At 40.0% G+C, this 14,658-nt stretch overlaps 2 protein-coding genes across 2 annotated transcripts; one reads left to right on the forward strand and one right to left on the reverse strand.

Annotated features, from left to right (window-relative positions):
- Nucleotides 1-255: 255 nt before the first annotated feature.
- Nucleotides 256-7,081, forward strand: LOC116687218 (negative elongation factor D). Its single transcript, XM_032512361.1, has 15 exons — nucleotides 256-493; nucleotides 1,548-1,654; nucleotides 1,848-1,957; nucleotides 2,133-2,242; nucleotides 2,366-2,473; nucleotides 3,047-3,199; nucleotides 3,838-3,968; nucleotides 4,076-4,241; nucleotides 4,325-4,459; nucleotides 4,714-4,853; nucleotides 4,974-5,088; nucleotides 5,176-5,271; nucleotides 5,366-5,506; nucleotides 6,127-6,256; nucleotides 6,725-7,081. Exons 1-15 carry the CDS (start codon nucleotides 257-259, stop codon nucleotides 6,757-6,759), a joined length of 1,914 nt encoding a protein of 637 aa, XP_032368252.1. The 5' UTR covers nucleotide 256; the 3' UTR covers nucleotides 6,760-7,081.
- A 2,679-nt stretch (nucleotides 7,082-9,760) lies between these two features.
- Nucleotides 9,761-13,723, reverse strand: LOC116687242 (cathepsin Z-like). The gene is made up of 6 exons (XM_032512442.1): nucleotides 13,455-13,723; nucleotides 12,285-12,448; nucleotides 11,883-12,062; nucleotides 11,639-11,789; nucleotides 11,306-11,468; nucleotides 9,761-10,580 (listed from the first exon to the last, which is right to left on the reverse strand). Exons 1-6 carry the CDS (start codon nucleotides 13,577-13,579, stop codon nucleotides 10,455-10,457), a joined length of 909 nt encoding a protein of 302 aa, XP_032368333.1. The 5' UTR covers nucleotides 13,580-13,723; the 3' UTR covers nucleotides 9,761-10,454.
- Nucleotides 13,724-14,658: the final 935 nt, after the last annotated feature.

The raw sequence follows: 14,658 nt of genomic DNA on the forward strand, positions 1-14,658 counted from the left end.
TCTCTTGAGGTTACTTCCTAATTTGGTGCATATACAGTACCTGCAAAATGCTCAAATGTGCGCAAATGGACTCACTTTTTGCTCACACACTCAATTTACATTTCGGTAATGAACGGAAACACTGTTTTTAAGTCCTGAGCCGTCTCACCATCTTGTTTGGGCTATTTTCCAGTGCAGTGGCTGCAAATATAATTCTCGTCGGTCTGTTCATCACGCCTGCTGTTCCTGAGCGACAAGACTCAGGGAATACCAACAGATGTCAAAGCAGGGGGCGTGGCCTGCCGTCCACCGACCCTCCATTTTCCGTCCTGTTGTTGTTAGCTTGCTAGCTAAACAGGCTAGCATCATCATCCGGAAAACAAAGTCACGTCAAGATTTAAAACGCACAGCTGGGCTATTGTCGCTAGATCGACGCTACTTGTCTCCCGTCATCATGGACGAGGAATATTACAGTGGCGGTGGAGACTGGGAAGGCACGGGGGAGGGTCCCATAGTGAGTTGACGACTTGTTGCTGTGCAGAGTCTAGTTACTTTAGCTAGCTAGCTAGCTAAGCAGCATTATCTTAGCTGCAGCTATCCACACTAGCTGCTGGTTTGTTGTGACAACGCTGCATTAACGGTCAGCTAACAGAGAGACGGATGTGTCACACAGATGCACTGATAAGATGTTCCGCATGGATTGAACTTGCAGCTGCTCAGCGGCTCCGTTAGCCAGCTACAGGCTAGCTAACGTTGCAGCGTGTGGACATGGATGTTAACTGTTACTCAGCTCACTTGAATATACCATTTATTTGATCTCTGTCACCGCATTTTATTTTTGTAATTATATTCCGTACCATTAAATGGCAGTAGGTTGTTTAGATAAAGCTTTAAATGTCTGTCTCCAGTAGAAGCCTAATCAGTTTTTCAATAACACACACGCTATGTTTATTAACCCATTTGTGCTCAAAGGCGTTCGTGTCTAGAACTCTAGTTTAAAATTTGCGATAACTCTCGCGAGATCGCTACACGACAACCTCTCGTAACCTTAACTATCTCGCGAGACATTCGCAAAGTCATAGGTTATAGACAGTTAAAGAAATCTAGACACGACCCCCCAGAACCTATTATGACAATCAAAAATGGCACATTTGTTCTGATTGGTTAAAAGTCTAATGATAGTATGATAAGAAAAACTAATTTCTCAGCCAAACTGTTTATCCACCAAAGGAAATGTATTATTATTATTCTCTAACACATGCATTTAACGAGAAAAGACCAGAAGAAGGACCCCATATGGAAAGTCTCTTTATTTTGCTATTGAACTTTTATTGTGCTTCAAATCTGATGATGCTCAATAAGTCGCATATATCCGGTAGTGTCACGAAAACGTTGTTCATTGTTTATTCTCTTCTGTGGCACAAGTCACTCCTCCTCTGTACTTTTAATGTTGTTGTCACGCTATAAATGTTACTGTATGCAAAAGATATAAAGAGAATAGATATTTTATAAAGACATGAGAGTTATTGCAGATGCATAAACACATGTTTCAATGGTCTTTTGTGAAGGATTATGTGGAAGGGGAAAATGATGGGAAAATCCAGGAAGATTGTCTTCAGAAATTCTCCAGCCGGGATTACATCATGGAGCCGGCCATCTTCAACACCCTGAAAACGTAAGCATCTGTTTTCTCATACAAACACAACACTATCACCATCATCCCAATTACCAACACTTCTTAATAAGAACAAGACAAAAAAGTAACTGCACACTGCACAGGAAGACTGGTATTTTGACCAATGCGAGAGCACACGTATATCCTAAAGACCCACTGAGAATGTAACCATAGAAACCATATATTTTTTCAGGTATTTCCAGTCAGGCGGCTCCCCAGAACACGTCATCCAGCTTCTCTCTGAAAACTACTCTGCTGTGGCTCAGACCGTTAATTTGCTGGCAGAGTGGCTCATCCAGATGGGTAGGTAGAGGACTACAAGGTCCTGTGATGTTTTCCGGACTAGCAGGCTGTGCCAAAAACAACAACCTTCCCCTTCCTCCTCCTCCTCCTCCTCCTCTTCCTCTTCCTCCGACTGTAACCTTGTGCCTCATTGATGACTGTTCATTAATCTGTAATTTCTTTTATTTGATTACAGGTGTAGAGCCTGCTCAGGTCCAAGAGCGAGTAGAAAATCACCTCAAGAGTCTCCTGATTAAACACTTTGACCCCCAAAAAGCTGATTCCATTTTCACAGTCGAGGGAGAGGTAATTTTACAAATACAAATGATCACAAGTCCCGGAAATCTTGTGCAAAAAGATTTAGTTGTCACGGTTACATGTAAGTGAAGCTATTATGAATCAAACCAATACAGTCTTTTGTGTTTTCAGACTCCTGCGTGGCTCGAACAGATGATAGCACACACTACGTGGAGGGATCTTTTCTATAAACTGGCAGAGGCTCACCCAGACTGCCTGATGCTCAACTTCACTGTGAAGGTACAGTGGTGGTAGTAGCAGTACTGGTGGTGGTGGTGGTAGTAGCAGTACTGGTGGTGGTGGTAGTAGTAGTAGTAGTAGTAGTAGTAGTAGTAGTAGTAGTAGTAGTAGTAAAGCAATTCCTGGTCCAGAGGTATAGGACATGTAATAATGCTTTAGAGTGGAGGCAGTCAATTTGTATTAAAGTCACCAACATGTGCTGTAAAAGGAGGAATAAAGGGAAAGAAAAGTTTGTTTGAAAAAAAATAGATATTGGTAATTATGTTTGACCTTTTACAACCTAAACAATAATTGATAAATTTATAAATCCAAATAATTGAAAGTTCAATACAATGAAAGATTGATATGAACTGGCAATGCCTCTTAAGTTTTGTGAAGCTAAGCAGTTTTTGCGTTGTTTTTAGAATTTATTTTATTTAAACAGGGACATTGCACAAATTAACATTAACCCTGCATAATAACAAGGAGAGATGCACTGTACTGGCTTTTAGCACAAGTGCTATTTTCCGCCTGTAGTTCACTTTTTACATTCTAATGCCTCAGAAGATGAACATATATTTTGTGTGTGTTTAGCTCATTTCAGACGCAGGTTATCAAGGTGAGATCACCAGTGTGTCCACAGCATGTCAGCAGCTGGAAGTTTTCTCCCGGGTGTTGAGGACATCTTTGGCCACGCTGCTGGATGGAGGAGAAGAAAACCTGGAGAAGAACCTGCCAGAATTTGCTGTGAGCCCGTTAGCTTCTATGTTTCATTAACCATGGTGCTATGAAATGAAATGCCATCTCCATTTAACAATTATTTTTAGAGTCCTGCTTCTGTTACTTTACAGTGAGTGTTTCGTAAATCGTATGTTTTTTCAATCTGGTTTTATGTTCTCAAATATTCACATATTAATACGTCCTTTTACATTGTACCTTGCAGTTCTTTAAATACACGATTGACATGTTAAAACCCTGATTGTAGTGCTAAAACAGTTAATCCTTAAACCCACTATTTTGATAATGAATTGTTTTAATTTATTTATCAAGCAAAACTGACAATCACTGACTCCCACTCTTCAAATCTGAGGATTTGCCATTTTTTTTTCATTGTAGATTGAGTATCTATGAATTTTGGACTGTTGGTCCATCAGACAAAACCAGCAAGAAGTCATCTAGAAACTGTGACGTTCTTCACTCTTCTTAATACATTTTATTGTCTAAAGGGTTCTTTTTTTCCATAGATCATTTACCTCCTTGCCTTATGAACTGAGAGTTTAGTCCAAAATAGAAGTAACAAGCTGTGTTATGTTAACAACACATTGTGGTGTTCTTCTGTTCCTCTGTTTGCTGCATGCTGAGGTGTTCCCTTCTCTCTCGTGTAGAAGATGGTCTGTCATGGCGAGCACACCTACCTCTTTGCCCAGGCGATGATGTCCATCCTGTCTCAGGAGGAACAGGGCGGTTCAGCTGTTCGTAGGATCGGCCAGGAGGTGCAGAAGTCAGCGCATGAGAGGTGACTGTCTCTTTTTCATCTGAATCTCACCATGGCATGCCCTGTACGACCAGAAATCCATTCAAATCTGCACTACATTAATTCTGTGGTTGTGGCTTATATCACAGAGGTCACGATGCCAGTCAGATAACCCTCGCGCTCGGCACAGCAGCCGCCTACCCTCGAGCTTGCCAGGCGCTAGGTGCCATGTTGTCTAAAGGAGCCCTGAATCCTGCAGATATCACAGTTCTCTTCAAGATGTTCAGCAGCATGGACCCGCCTCCTGTGGAGCTGGTAAAGACAAAGCGTCGTTGACCCTGTTTCTGTCAACTACATGCTTGTTAAGATGCTGAAATATCAATCTTACTTGTCTTTAGATCAGAGTGCCTGCCTTTCTGGACCTGTTCATGCAGTCACTGTTTAAGCCCGGATCAAAGATTAACCAAGACCATAAACACAAATACATCCACATCTTGGCTTACGCTGCCAGTGTGGTTGAAACATGGAAAAAGGTACAGAAAACAGGGATGAATTTGCTGATGTATATGTGTGTTAGTAACTGAGTAACTGGTTTAGAGTAGTTGGTTGTTAGTTCAACTAAATTCACTTAATGGCAGTTTTCAGTTATCGTTTGATTTCTATTAACTGGCTAAGCTAGTTAGTTGTTAATAACTTATTGCCTTACAGATATACCTGCTGGTTTCACCTTCACAGCTGCTTCATAACTCTCCTTTAAACATTACACTTTTCTTTCTGTTTAATTCAGAACAAGAGAGTCAACATCAACAAAGATGAGCTGAAATCCACCTCCAAGGCCATAGAGACTGTGCACAACCTGTGCTGCAATGAGAACAAAGGAGCCACAGAGCTAGTGGCTGAACTTGGCACTTTGTACCAGTGCATTCGGTGAGTAGACGACCAAGATCTCATATTTTTATATAGATATATATATATATAAAGTCATGTAAGAATTGAGGTTCAATAGCCCGCCGTGTGTGTGTGCATGCGTGTGTGTTTTCCTTTCAGGTTTCCAGTAGTTGCTATGGGGGTGTTGAAATGGGTGGACTGGACAGTGTCTGAGCCACGGTACTTCCAGCTGCAGACAGACCACACACCGGTGCATTTAGCTTTACTGGACGAGGTATGACCTCACTAGCAGATTAAACTTAATATTTTCATTCATTAAGACGGTAGTTAAATTTTAAACGTGAATGCGTACTCTACACAGATCTGTACGTGTCACCAGCTGCTGCACCCGCAGGTCCTCCAGCTGCTCATCAAGCTTTTTGAGACAGAGCACTCTCAGCTGGACGTCATGGAGCAGGTCTGTTTGGGATACTCTACTTCTTCTTATTTCAGTATGTTGTAACTGTGCAACCTCTTAGCTGACTGTTTGTTTTAACCCCCCCTCCCCCAAGCTGGAGTTGAAGAAGACTCTGCTGGACCGAATGGTTCATCTGCTGAGCCGTGGCTACGTCCTGCCCGTTGTTGGATACATTCGCAAGTGTCTGGAGAAACTCAACACAGACATCTCCCTCATTAGATATTTTGTCACTGAGGTAAAATCTGCTTCTGATCTCGATTAGTGGTAAATAGAGAAAACCTGGGAACGTGAGGAAATGACCTCTAGTATTCTCCTCCTTCACAGAAGTTACAGGGGGTCTGCCGGTCCCCACAGTACTATGTTTGATACATTAAAGGCCCTAAAATGTTTTGATTTCAGGAGATCCATTACCCACCCTTACCATGAATAATATATTGCGTGTATGAATTTGAGATTAATTAACTTAAAAACATTTTAACGTTAGCAAGCATAGCAGCTAACAACTCAGATATTTTCTTCCGTAGACCAAAAACTGTTGAAAAAAGTGAATATTGGACTTAAATTAATCAGGTGGCCACAAACGACTCCAAATGAATGATAATAATGTGAATAAGCCAGGACATTCTGAAATATCAACTTAAAAGGAAAAGATACAATGTAGATACGCATCTCCCAAGTGGCCAAAAAAGTGATTGCAGATTTAATGTGATCCTAATTGAAACCAGGCCTGTTTTACTGTGGTTAATAAATGTTGATTACATAAACAAACCTTGAACACCATCAGAGGACTTGTGTTACTTGTGTTTTGAATCAAACCTTAGAACAACCCAATTAAACTTGAACATTTGTCTTTAGGTGCTGGATGTGATCGCGCCTCCATACACATCTGACTTTGTTCAGCTTTTCCTGCCCATCCTCGAGAACGACAGCATCGCCGGAACGATCCGCACAGAGGGAGAAAATGACCCGGTTGCAGAGTTCATCGGTAAGTGACGTGCCGATAGATAGAGCAGGCCCAGGTTTCGACTCTGACCTGTGGACCTTTGCGGCATGTTATTCCCCCTCTCTCCCCCCTTTCATGTCTTTAGCTGTCTTGTCAAATAAAGGCCTAAAAATACCCAAATAATTATCTTAAAAAAAACAACAACACATATCTCACAAACATAAAAATCACTCACAGAAATATAAAGAGTTAACAATTTGTGAAGTGACTATATAGGTCTAGTATGGACTGACCAGAAAATGTACATTATCCTGATGAAGTCCGGGCTTCCACGTTCAACAAACAAGAGCTTTGCAAGTACACAAAAAATAAGTGGTTTTCACGCATGAACATAAAGTAAAACTAGAACACAAAATAACATTTACAGTTTAAGTGTAGTGGGTTTAGAGTATTTAAATTTGTAAACCTCTTGAAGCACAAGACTGTATGTCATGTTCCCCTGTTTTTCAGCTCATTGCAAGTCAAACTTCATCATGATAAACTGATGGCGAGAAGAAAATGAAAATGTTCTTGGAAAACCTGACAGAAGATTTGTATTCTCCATGACAGCCGAACGCTCTGCTGGATGTTGGAGCACATAGCTTGGATACGGACGGTTCAGTTTGACCAAGTGAACGATTCGTTTCTATTGAAGCAACAAAAAGACAAATGTCACTGAGCTGTACAGTAATAGAACAGAAAAAAAGACAGACTGGTTCAAAGGAGAAGCCTCCGAAGATGCAGCTCAACATTTTCTTTTTCCCCTGTATATTTGATTTTCTATATTTTACGTTGATTAAAGCTGTTTTAAAATAAACACCTAACTATAAATTTTCTTGCATTTTTGAATCAAATCAATTATAAAAATCATGTCCGTTTATAAAACGGTTTAAATGCTCAGCAGTAAAACTATTTCCCCATTATGGATTAAGACTTCATACATTATGGGAACAGATGAAGTTTCTCAATAATATTTTTCTCTTTCAAATGCAGACAGTTTAAATTAACATCTATCTTATCTGACATCAGTGAAATTGGATTGAGGTCCAATTACTGGTATCATGGTGCAGCACAAACGACCTAATCTTCAACAAAACTATAAAAATAATAATTGACTTTAGGACATGTAGAAACAGAAGCCACAACAGTCCTGCGAGACATGGAGAGGAGGTGGAACAAGTCCCAAGCTTAAGATACCAAGGTGTGTATCTAGCGGAGGATCTGACCTGGGGAGTGAACACATAGGACAGAGGGGAAAAGGCTCAGCAGAGACTTTTTTATTTTTTATTTCCTGCGAACCCTAAGAGGCACCGGGCTCCCGCAGGAACTCTTCACAAATTGTATAGGTGCACAATAGAGAGTGTGCTGGAACACAGCTGTACAGTGTGGTTCTCCAGCTGCACCACTGAGTAGAGAAAGGACCTGCAGCGAATAATTAGAACAGCCCAGAGAATCATTGGTGCCCCTCCCCCAAGCCTTTAGGACATAAAGTGGGGCTTGAAAGTTTGGGCATGCCAAGTAAAAATTTGTATTAATGTGCATAAAGAAGCCAAGAAAAGATGGAAACAATCTCCAAAAGGTATCAAATGACAGATTAGAGGCAGATTGAGGTGAGGAGATTGTGAATGCCATGGCAAAACCTTCAGTTTACGCCTCTTGATGTAATCCACCGTGGATTTTTAAGGTGTGTTTAGGATCATTATCCATTTGTAGAAGCAATCCTCTCTTTAACCCTCATGTTGTCCTCGGGTCACACTGACCCGTTTTCCTATATCAATATTGTTTTTAATTCCCCAAAATAACATTGATTCCACACAACGCTCCTTGCCAAGTACAAATCTCTACTTTCATTAATTTTGGGACGTCTTATTAAATTTTATAGCATTTGAGAAAAAAAAAAATTGGTTTTGAAATAGTATTGAGTAAAAGTTGACATATTCCAGTCTGATTATCCCTCAACATACTTTCCTTTAATTTTAGTCTACATAATTTCTGCTTTTCTAACTTAAACATTAGGTATAACTTAAACATTAGATATAATTTTCTATAAATGAGGTTTACTGACCATAAATTCCAACAACTGCAAACTAAAATTAATAAGTTAGTGTTACGTAGTGTTAAACGTAAAAAAAAGTGACAAACATTGAAAAAAACGGGACAAAAACCTAATAAAAAGTTAAAAACATTGATTAAAAGTGTCAACAAAAGTGTTGATTTTGCAATTTTGACGGAAAGACAACACAAGGGTTAAGTTCAGCTTTTTCACAGATGGTATCAAGTTAGCGTCCAAAATTTGCTGAAATTTGATTGAATCCATTTTTCCTTCTACTTGTGAAATGTTCCCTGTGCCACTGGCTGCAATATAACCCCAAAACATGATTGATCCCCCCCCCCCCCCCACTTAACAGTTGGACAGAGGTTATTTTCATTAAATTCTGTGCCTTTTCTTCTTCAAACGTACCTTTGTCTTGCCAAAAAGTTCTATTTTAACCTCATCGGTCCACAGAACTTGTTTCCACAATGCATCAGGCTTGTCTACATGTTCATTTGCAAACTTCAAACGCTGATTTTTGTGGTGAGAACATAGAAGAGGTTTTCTTCTGATGACTCTTCCATTAAGACCATATTTGTACAAGTATCTCTTTATAGTGGAATGGTGTAGCACAACTCCAGTGTCTGCCAGGTCTTTCTGGATGATCGTGCAGTCAAACGTGGGGTTTGACTTGCTTTTCTCACAATCCTGCGAGCGGTTCTGTCTGATATTTTTCTTGGTCTTCCAGATCTTGCTTTAACTTCCACCGTTCCTGATGACGGCCATTTCTTAATTACATTCCGAACAGAGGATATTGGCATCTGAAAACCCTTTGCTATCTTCTTATAGCCTTCTCCTGCTTTGTGAGTGTCAACTATTTTCAGTTTCAGTTTTCTAGACAACTGCTTAGAAGAACCCATGGTGCTGATTGTTGGGGCAAGGTCAGATGAGTCTCGGCATTTAAAACAGAGGAGAGCAGCAAGTATCAAAGCTCAACCTGCTCACCCTACTCACCCTGGCCATAGCCTTTTGACACTCTCCCCTCAGGCAGGCTTAGGACCATGAGGATGCAGACAAACCTCATGAGAAATGGCTTCTTTTCCCCAGGGCCATAATGAGCTGCTGAAAGCTTAGGCTAAACTGGATTGGAACCATACTGTGTTGCTAATGCACTGGTTTTCTTGTTCTAATTTTAATATTATTTATCTATTTATTGTTGATGACACGATCACTTTTTATCTTTATGCTAAGTGAGTGACTGATGTCATCTTAATTTCATTGTATAGTGACATGCAATGACAAACTAGTGATAAAGAGCTAAAACCCCACAGAATGTACAGATCAGCAACAGACCTGTTTTCTGCATAGCACAGAGCTATTTAGTTGAATTTTGACAGAATCCCAAACCTTTGACACGTTTGAGGCCTACAGTCAAAGCGATCGATACTTAAAAAGGACAGATTTCATGTGGAGCATCACTTGAAGAGGCTGTGTTTATTAGCACAGTTTAAAAACAACAAAATTGCAATTTTTCCAGAATTTCTGATGTGTACATTGCCAAGCGTAAAAAAACAAACAAATATAAAATTACATAAATCTATTGACTGCCAGTGCATGTAAGGCACACTAAAATTAGATTTTAGTTTCTGTTTTTCTATCAGGGTGTAGTGTAATGTTGTCAATACATTAACAACCACACACTAAAAACATTCAGAGTCAAAACATTTCAGGAAAAATTATAAGCACTGTGTTCTTTGGCTGAGGCAGTATGAATGGAAAAATCTAAAAACTACGAAAGCGGTCAATGTCCTCTTGATCATGAACTCTTGAACTTTTGCATCTTTTCAGTGTTAATGGCTATTCAGCATGCAATGCTTGAATTTTGCCGAAATTAGTTATACTGATGTGTTTCACTCTTCCCACTCAATGTTTATGTTTCACCCTTTTCACTGTGGTAAAACTCACATACTCAGCATTGATTCAAGCAGGTCCGATATCCAGCTGGAAGACCTTGGCACTGAGAGTTCAACTTCCTGATTAAAATTGTAAAAAAACAGATCTCTAATATCTCCAATATTTTACAAATAAAAGGTTTTCCTTTGCCCATAGACAGGAAGACATAAGTGGATGTAAAGTGACGAGCTCTGACACTGTGGGTCCTGGTCTCCTCTATAGGTAGGCTTTGGGGACAACTGGGTCTCCGTACATGCAGTCCTCCTCCAACGCCAGGTTGTATTTGCTTCCACTTCCTCCCTTGTAAGCACTGGTCACGATCCTGAGCCAGCCCTTCTCACCCTGTGGGGGGTTGGGGAATGAATTAATAACTATTTTGATTATCGATGAATCATAATCCTGTTTCAAGCCAAACGTTCCTTAGTTCCAGCTTCTTAGTTGTGACAATTTGTTGGTTTTCTTTGTCTGATGTGATAGTAAGTTAAATAACTTTGGCTTTTGACTGTTGGTTAAACAAGCAATTTGAAGACGTTGCTTTCCACTTAGGAAAATTGTGATTGGCATTTTACATAATTTTCTGACATTTTATAAACACCAGAGTTCAGCGATAATTAAATTCTATGACAGGGGGCTGTTTGTTTATGTTAAGGGAGTTGTCACTCTCAGTCAAATCTAATTAAACCACACAGTCCTGTGAAGCAGATTATCTGAGTTTTTGACTCTCTCTCTCATCTCTCTCTCTCTCTCTCTCTCCTCTCTCTTCTCTCTCTTCTCTCTCTCCTTCTCTCTCTCTCTCTCTCTTCTCTCTCTCTCTCTCTCTCTCTCTCTCTCTCTCTCTTCTCTCTCTCTCTCTCTCTCTCTCTCTCTCTCTCTCTCTCTCTCTCTCTCTCTCTCTCTCTTCTCAAATACCTAGGAGACTCTTTCTAGAATTTTTAGGGGACTTTTTGGTGACATTTTATAAAACAGAATGAAAATGACTCATACGACTCGTGTCAGAAAGCAGACCGTAGATCTGACAACCGTTTCTACTTTGACTGTGTGATGTTCAATGTTCGTCAAAGACTTACCCATGGCTCTCCCCAGGAGTTACGTACAATCCAGTATTCAACACCGTCCTCCACTCCCCATCCTGCCACTGACACAATGTGGTTGATGAAAGCTTCCTCCTGATATTCAGAGTAGAGACCTCCGGTGTAGGCATCCAGCTTGTCTGTGGCCATAATCCCACAGCTGTAGAAAAAAGCCACCACAGATTACTTTCTTCCATTGGGTAAAAGTGAAACAATGACAGATATCAGATAGTGTACAGCTGCTCTGGAATAATGACATGGATCTACAAAACTCCAATGTCCCCCAGCAGTTAAACAATTACATAAGAGAGCAAGTTGTTTACTGCAAACCTGATGGGCCCTTTAGCGTAGATCTCTGCCATCATCTTCTCCCTCCCGCTGACAGCTCCAAAATCGTCCACCTTCCACAGGGTGTAGTTCTTCACAATATTGCACACGCCAAAGGTGGTGCAGGTGCCACATTCATTGAAGGGTTTGCACTCTTTAGAGAGGGACATACCATAAATCAGGATACAGCTCAGACTCAGACAGGGAAAGTGTTGTAAACATTACTTTGTGCACTAAGGACACTTACTCTGGTCTTTAGCCTGGTAGTTGTTGCACGTCTCATCTGGGATCCCGTGTTTGTTAGCATACTCCCAAACGCCAGAGTGATCTCCTCCATGGCAAGTGCCGGCATCGCCACAGTCAATCACATTCTGGACAGATAGATAGGCAGATGGCCATGCTCCATTCCTCTTAATGTTGATACGATCTGGTGCGAGAGCAAACAGAGATTCATAATACAAATGAAAACAAAAAAATGCCACAACCAGTTCCTGGTAATCACTTCTGTTAAAGGGGGAAGTGAAACTTCCATTCTCTATTAAAAAGGTGCCTGAACAGTCATGTGAGGACCTGCTGTTCTACCCTGCCACCAAACCACAATGATTCAGCATGTTTTAAGTCCCCGATAGGAGGAAATAATGATTCATACCTGCCATGGCGCTGGTGCTGCCATGGGCCCAGCAAGAGCCACAGTACTGTGGTATGTGCTGGTTGCGGGTCGTGCTCACGAAGTTGGTGCCATTAATGTTCCTCCAGTCCCATGATTTGGGCAGTTCAGAAATGTTTAAATACTCATGAGGACGAGGAGCAGTCCTGTGGATAGACAGGTGATTAGATACATTAGTTCTGCAGGCTGCAAGAATGCCTTTGTTCTGGACTCATCAAAATATTGGCATTTTTGCTTTAAAAAAAGATGTTAACTGTTCAATCATCAAAACAGGCGCAGCTACATTTTCTGTCAACCCCTTTTTAGCTGCTCTAGGTGAAATATCATTATCCGATCTTTGAAACTAGGCTGTAATTTACTGTATTATACATTGAAAAATAAAAGTTAGCTACAGTCTTTAAGATTAATTATAACAATTATAATAAATCTGATATTTATCTTGAAAACTTTAAATAACGTAAAGGAATTTTATATTCTTAACCGTATTACATACTCTATGTACAGCACTTAAGGCTTTAAACGACATTTACATACTGTTGGGAGGTAAACTGCACACAAAAAAACAAAATCTAAATGTGAAATATTGGGATGTTTCTCTTGTTTTAGATTTCTATTAATGAGTCTTTAAGGGTTGATAGCTGCTGTTAACGTCCTCAATCTGTGATTCACTAAACCTTGACATTTCTAGATAGTGATGAGGACAACACGTAATTATTTCTTTTTGGTTTCGTTTTGTTTTACTACAAGTCTGTACTAGTTTCTTTATTCAGAAAACGAGAATGACATTGAAAACTGAAAAAAAACTACTTGATACTCCCTGACTGTTTTGTGTTTGTTTTCCCTACACCCAAGTTAGCTATAATGTAACGTTATGACATAATGTTATATAAAGGCATATTCCTCACATTTGAGTGTAAATGTAACCTGCCTTGGAGACATACACAGACAAGGCTGTGTCCGACGTTATTTACTCATTCACACACACTCACTAGCTATAGTGATTTCGGACACAGCCTAAGTTAACGTTGTCTCAGCAAGAAGCCAACTAACTGCTGTGTGGAGCTAGCGTTAGCTAACGTTAGTTAACAACGCTTTTCCCCGCAACTAGTTTACGAGTCTTTGTCATTCTTAAAATCACAAAGTTGAACTTACTTCAGTCCAAAGTCGTTTTTCCTCGGTGTGCGGACATAGCACGGCTGCTTCTGGTTGAAAAACACCCCGGCGCTCACACCGGACAGCAGGACTGACAACAGGACGACTGAAACCGTTCCAGCCATCTTTAACACACCGAGCGTGCTGAGGAGGCTGGCGGCGCTAGCAGAGAAGCCGAAACACTGACGGCTGTCTGCGGGTAAACAGCATGGACAGTCACAGAAGAGGAGTGGTGATAAACAGGTTCTACAGTCATATGACCAGTATCGTCACAACACGTTTACAAGACATCCGCCGCATCGCAACCCACATGTTTTACACGGGAGTCACGAGACTTTTTTTTTTTTTTTTTAAACTATCAAATTACAAGACAAAAATAAATAATAATGAATGGTCAATCAGAAAAAGGTACATAGATATTCATAGATATTTTGAATTTTACATATTTTGTGTAGTTTTATCTCGTTTAGATATGCAGCAAATAATAGTGTTTAAAAAATTTAGAAAAAAGCGATTTCAGTATGAGATATTTTGCCAATAGTTAAATTATTATTCCCAAACTCTGTTTTCTTTCCCCAGTTGGATACCAAACTTTAAAGTAAGAAGTCACACCCTTACTATGGTGGACACAGAAAATCAATCCTCCATGTAAAGTTGAATAAAATAAAGTTGGGTTTAAACTCCAATGTCGGGAATCAATTAAATCCATTGTTCTTGTACCCACAACAGTTAATAAATGCCCAGTTTATTTATCTGAAGTTTATTGGCACACAGGCGACACTCTTATTCTGACGTCATTTACCACCAACGCCTTTTATCACATTAAAAAAGGTGACAAAAATAATAACAAAAAGGGTGAAAATAGACCTACAATCCAATGTAATGCAAAATATAATGTTTATTGTAAACCCATTGAGATTGCAGTGTCAGCAGCTTGAGTTGTTACCATTCAGTATCATTAAATGAACACCTGTTCTTTAGTTATTATAGCCCTTATAAAACTTTTTTATTCCCGACTGTAAAATCTTAAACTGTCTTTAAACCCCATAATGGTAATAAAGCTCTTAAAATTAACGTTTTATTTAAGGTTGATGCTTACAGGGTGTTTTGGGATCTAAACAACTTGAACTAATGGCAGTGATTGATGTTTACTGGTTGTGTAAGACTTCAGCAGAACTGTGTGAGGAAAGAATGACTGAAGGTG

Source organism: Etheostoma spectabile, chromosome 4 (genome assembly GCF_008692095.1).
Source record: "Etheostoma spectabile isolate EspeVRDwgs_2016 chromosome 4, UIUC_Espe_1.0, whole genome shotgun sequence".
NCBI classification, from domain to species: Eukaryota; Metazoa; Chordata; class Actinopteri; order Perciformes; family Percidae; genus Etheostoma; species Etheostoma spectabile.

What these genes read in the sequence shown, in the direction of transcription:
- LOC116687218 (XM_032512361.1), top strand. Translation starts at nt 257, where the DNA reads ATGTCAAAGCAGGGGGCGTGGCCTGCCGTCCACCGACCCTCCATTTTC. An exon ending in GCACGGGGGAGGGTCCCATA is followed by an intron (nt 494 to 1,547) that starts GTGAGTTGACGA and finishes TCTTTTGTGAAG; the next exon opens with GATTATGTGGAAGGGGAAAA. An exon ending in TTAGATATTTTGTCACTGAG is followed by an intron (nt 5,507 to 6,126) that starts GTAAAATCTGCT and finishes ATTTGTCTTTAG; the next exon opens with GTGCTGGATGTGATCGCGCC.
- LOC116687242 (XM_032512442.1), bottom strand. Translation starts at nt 13,579, where the DNA reads ATGGCTGGAACGGTTTCAGTCGTCCTGTTGTCAGTCCTGCTGTCCGGT. An exon ending in AAAAACGACTTTGGACTGAA is followed by an intron (nt 12,449 to 13,454) that starts GTAAGTTCAACT and finishes GTCTATCCACAG; the next exon opens with GACTGCTCCTCGTCCTCATG. An exon ending in CTACCAGGCTAAAGACCAGA is followed by an intron (nt 11,790 to 11,882) that starts GTAAGTGTCCTT and finishes CCCTCTCTAAAG; the next exon opens with AGTGCAAACCCTTCAATGAA.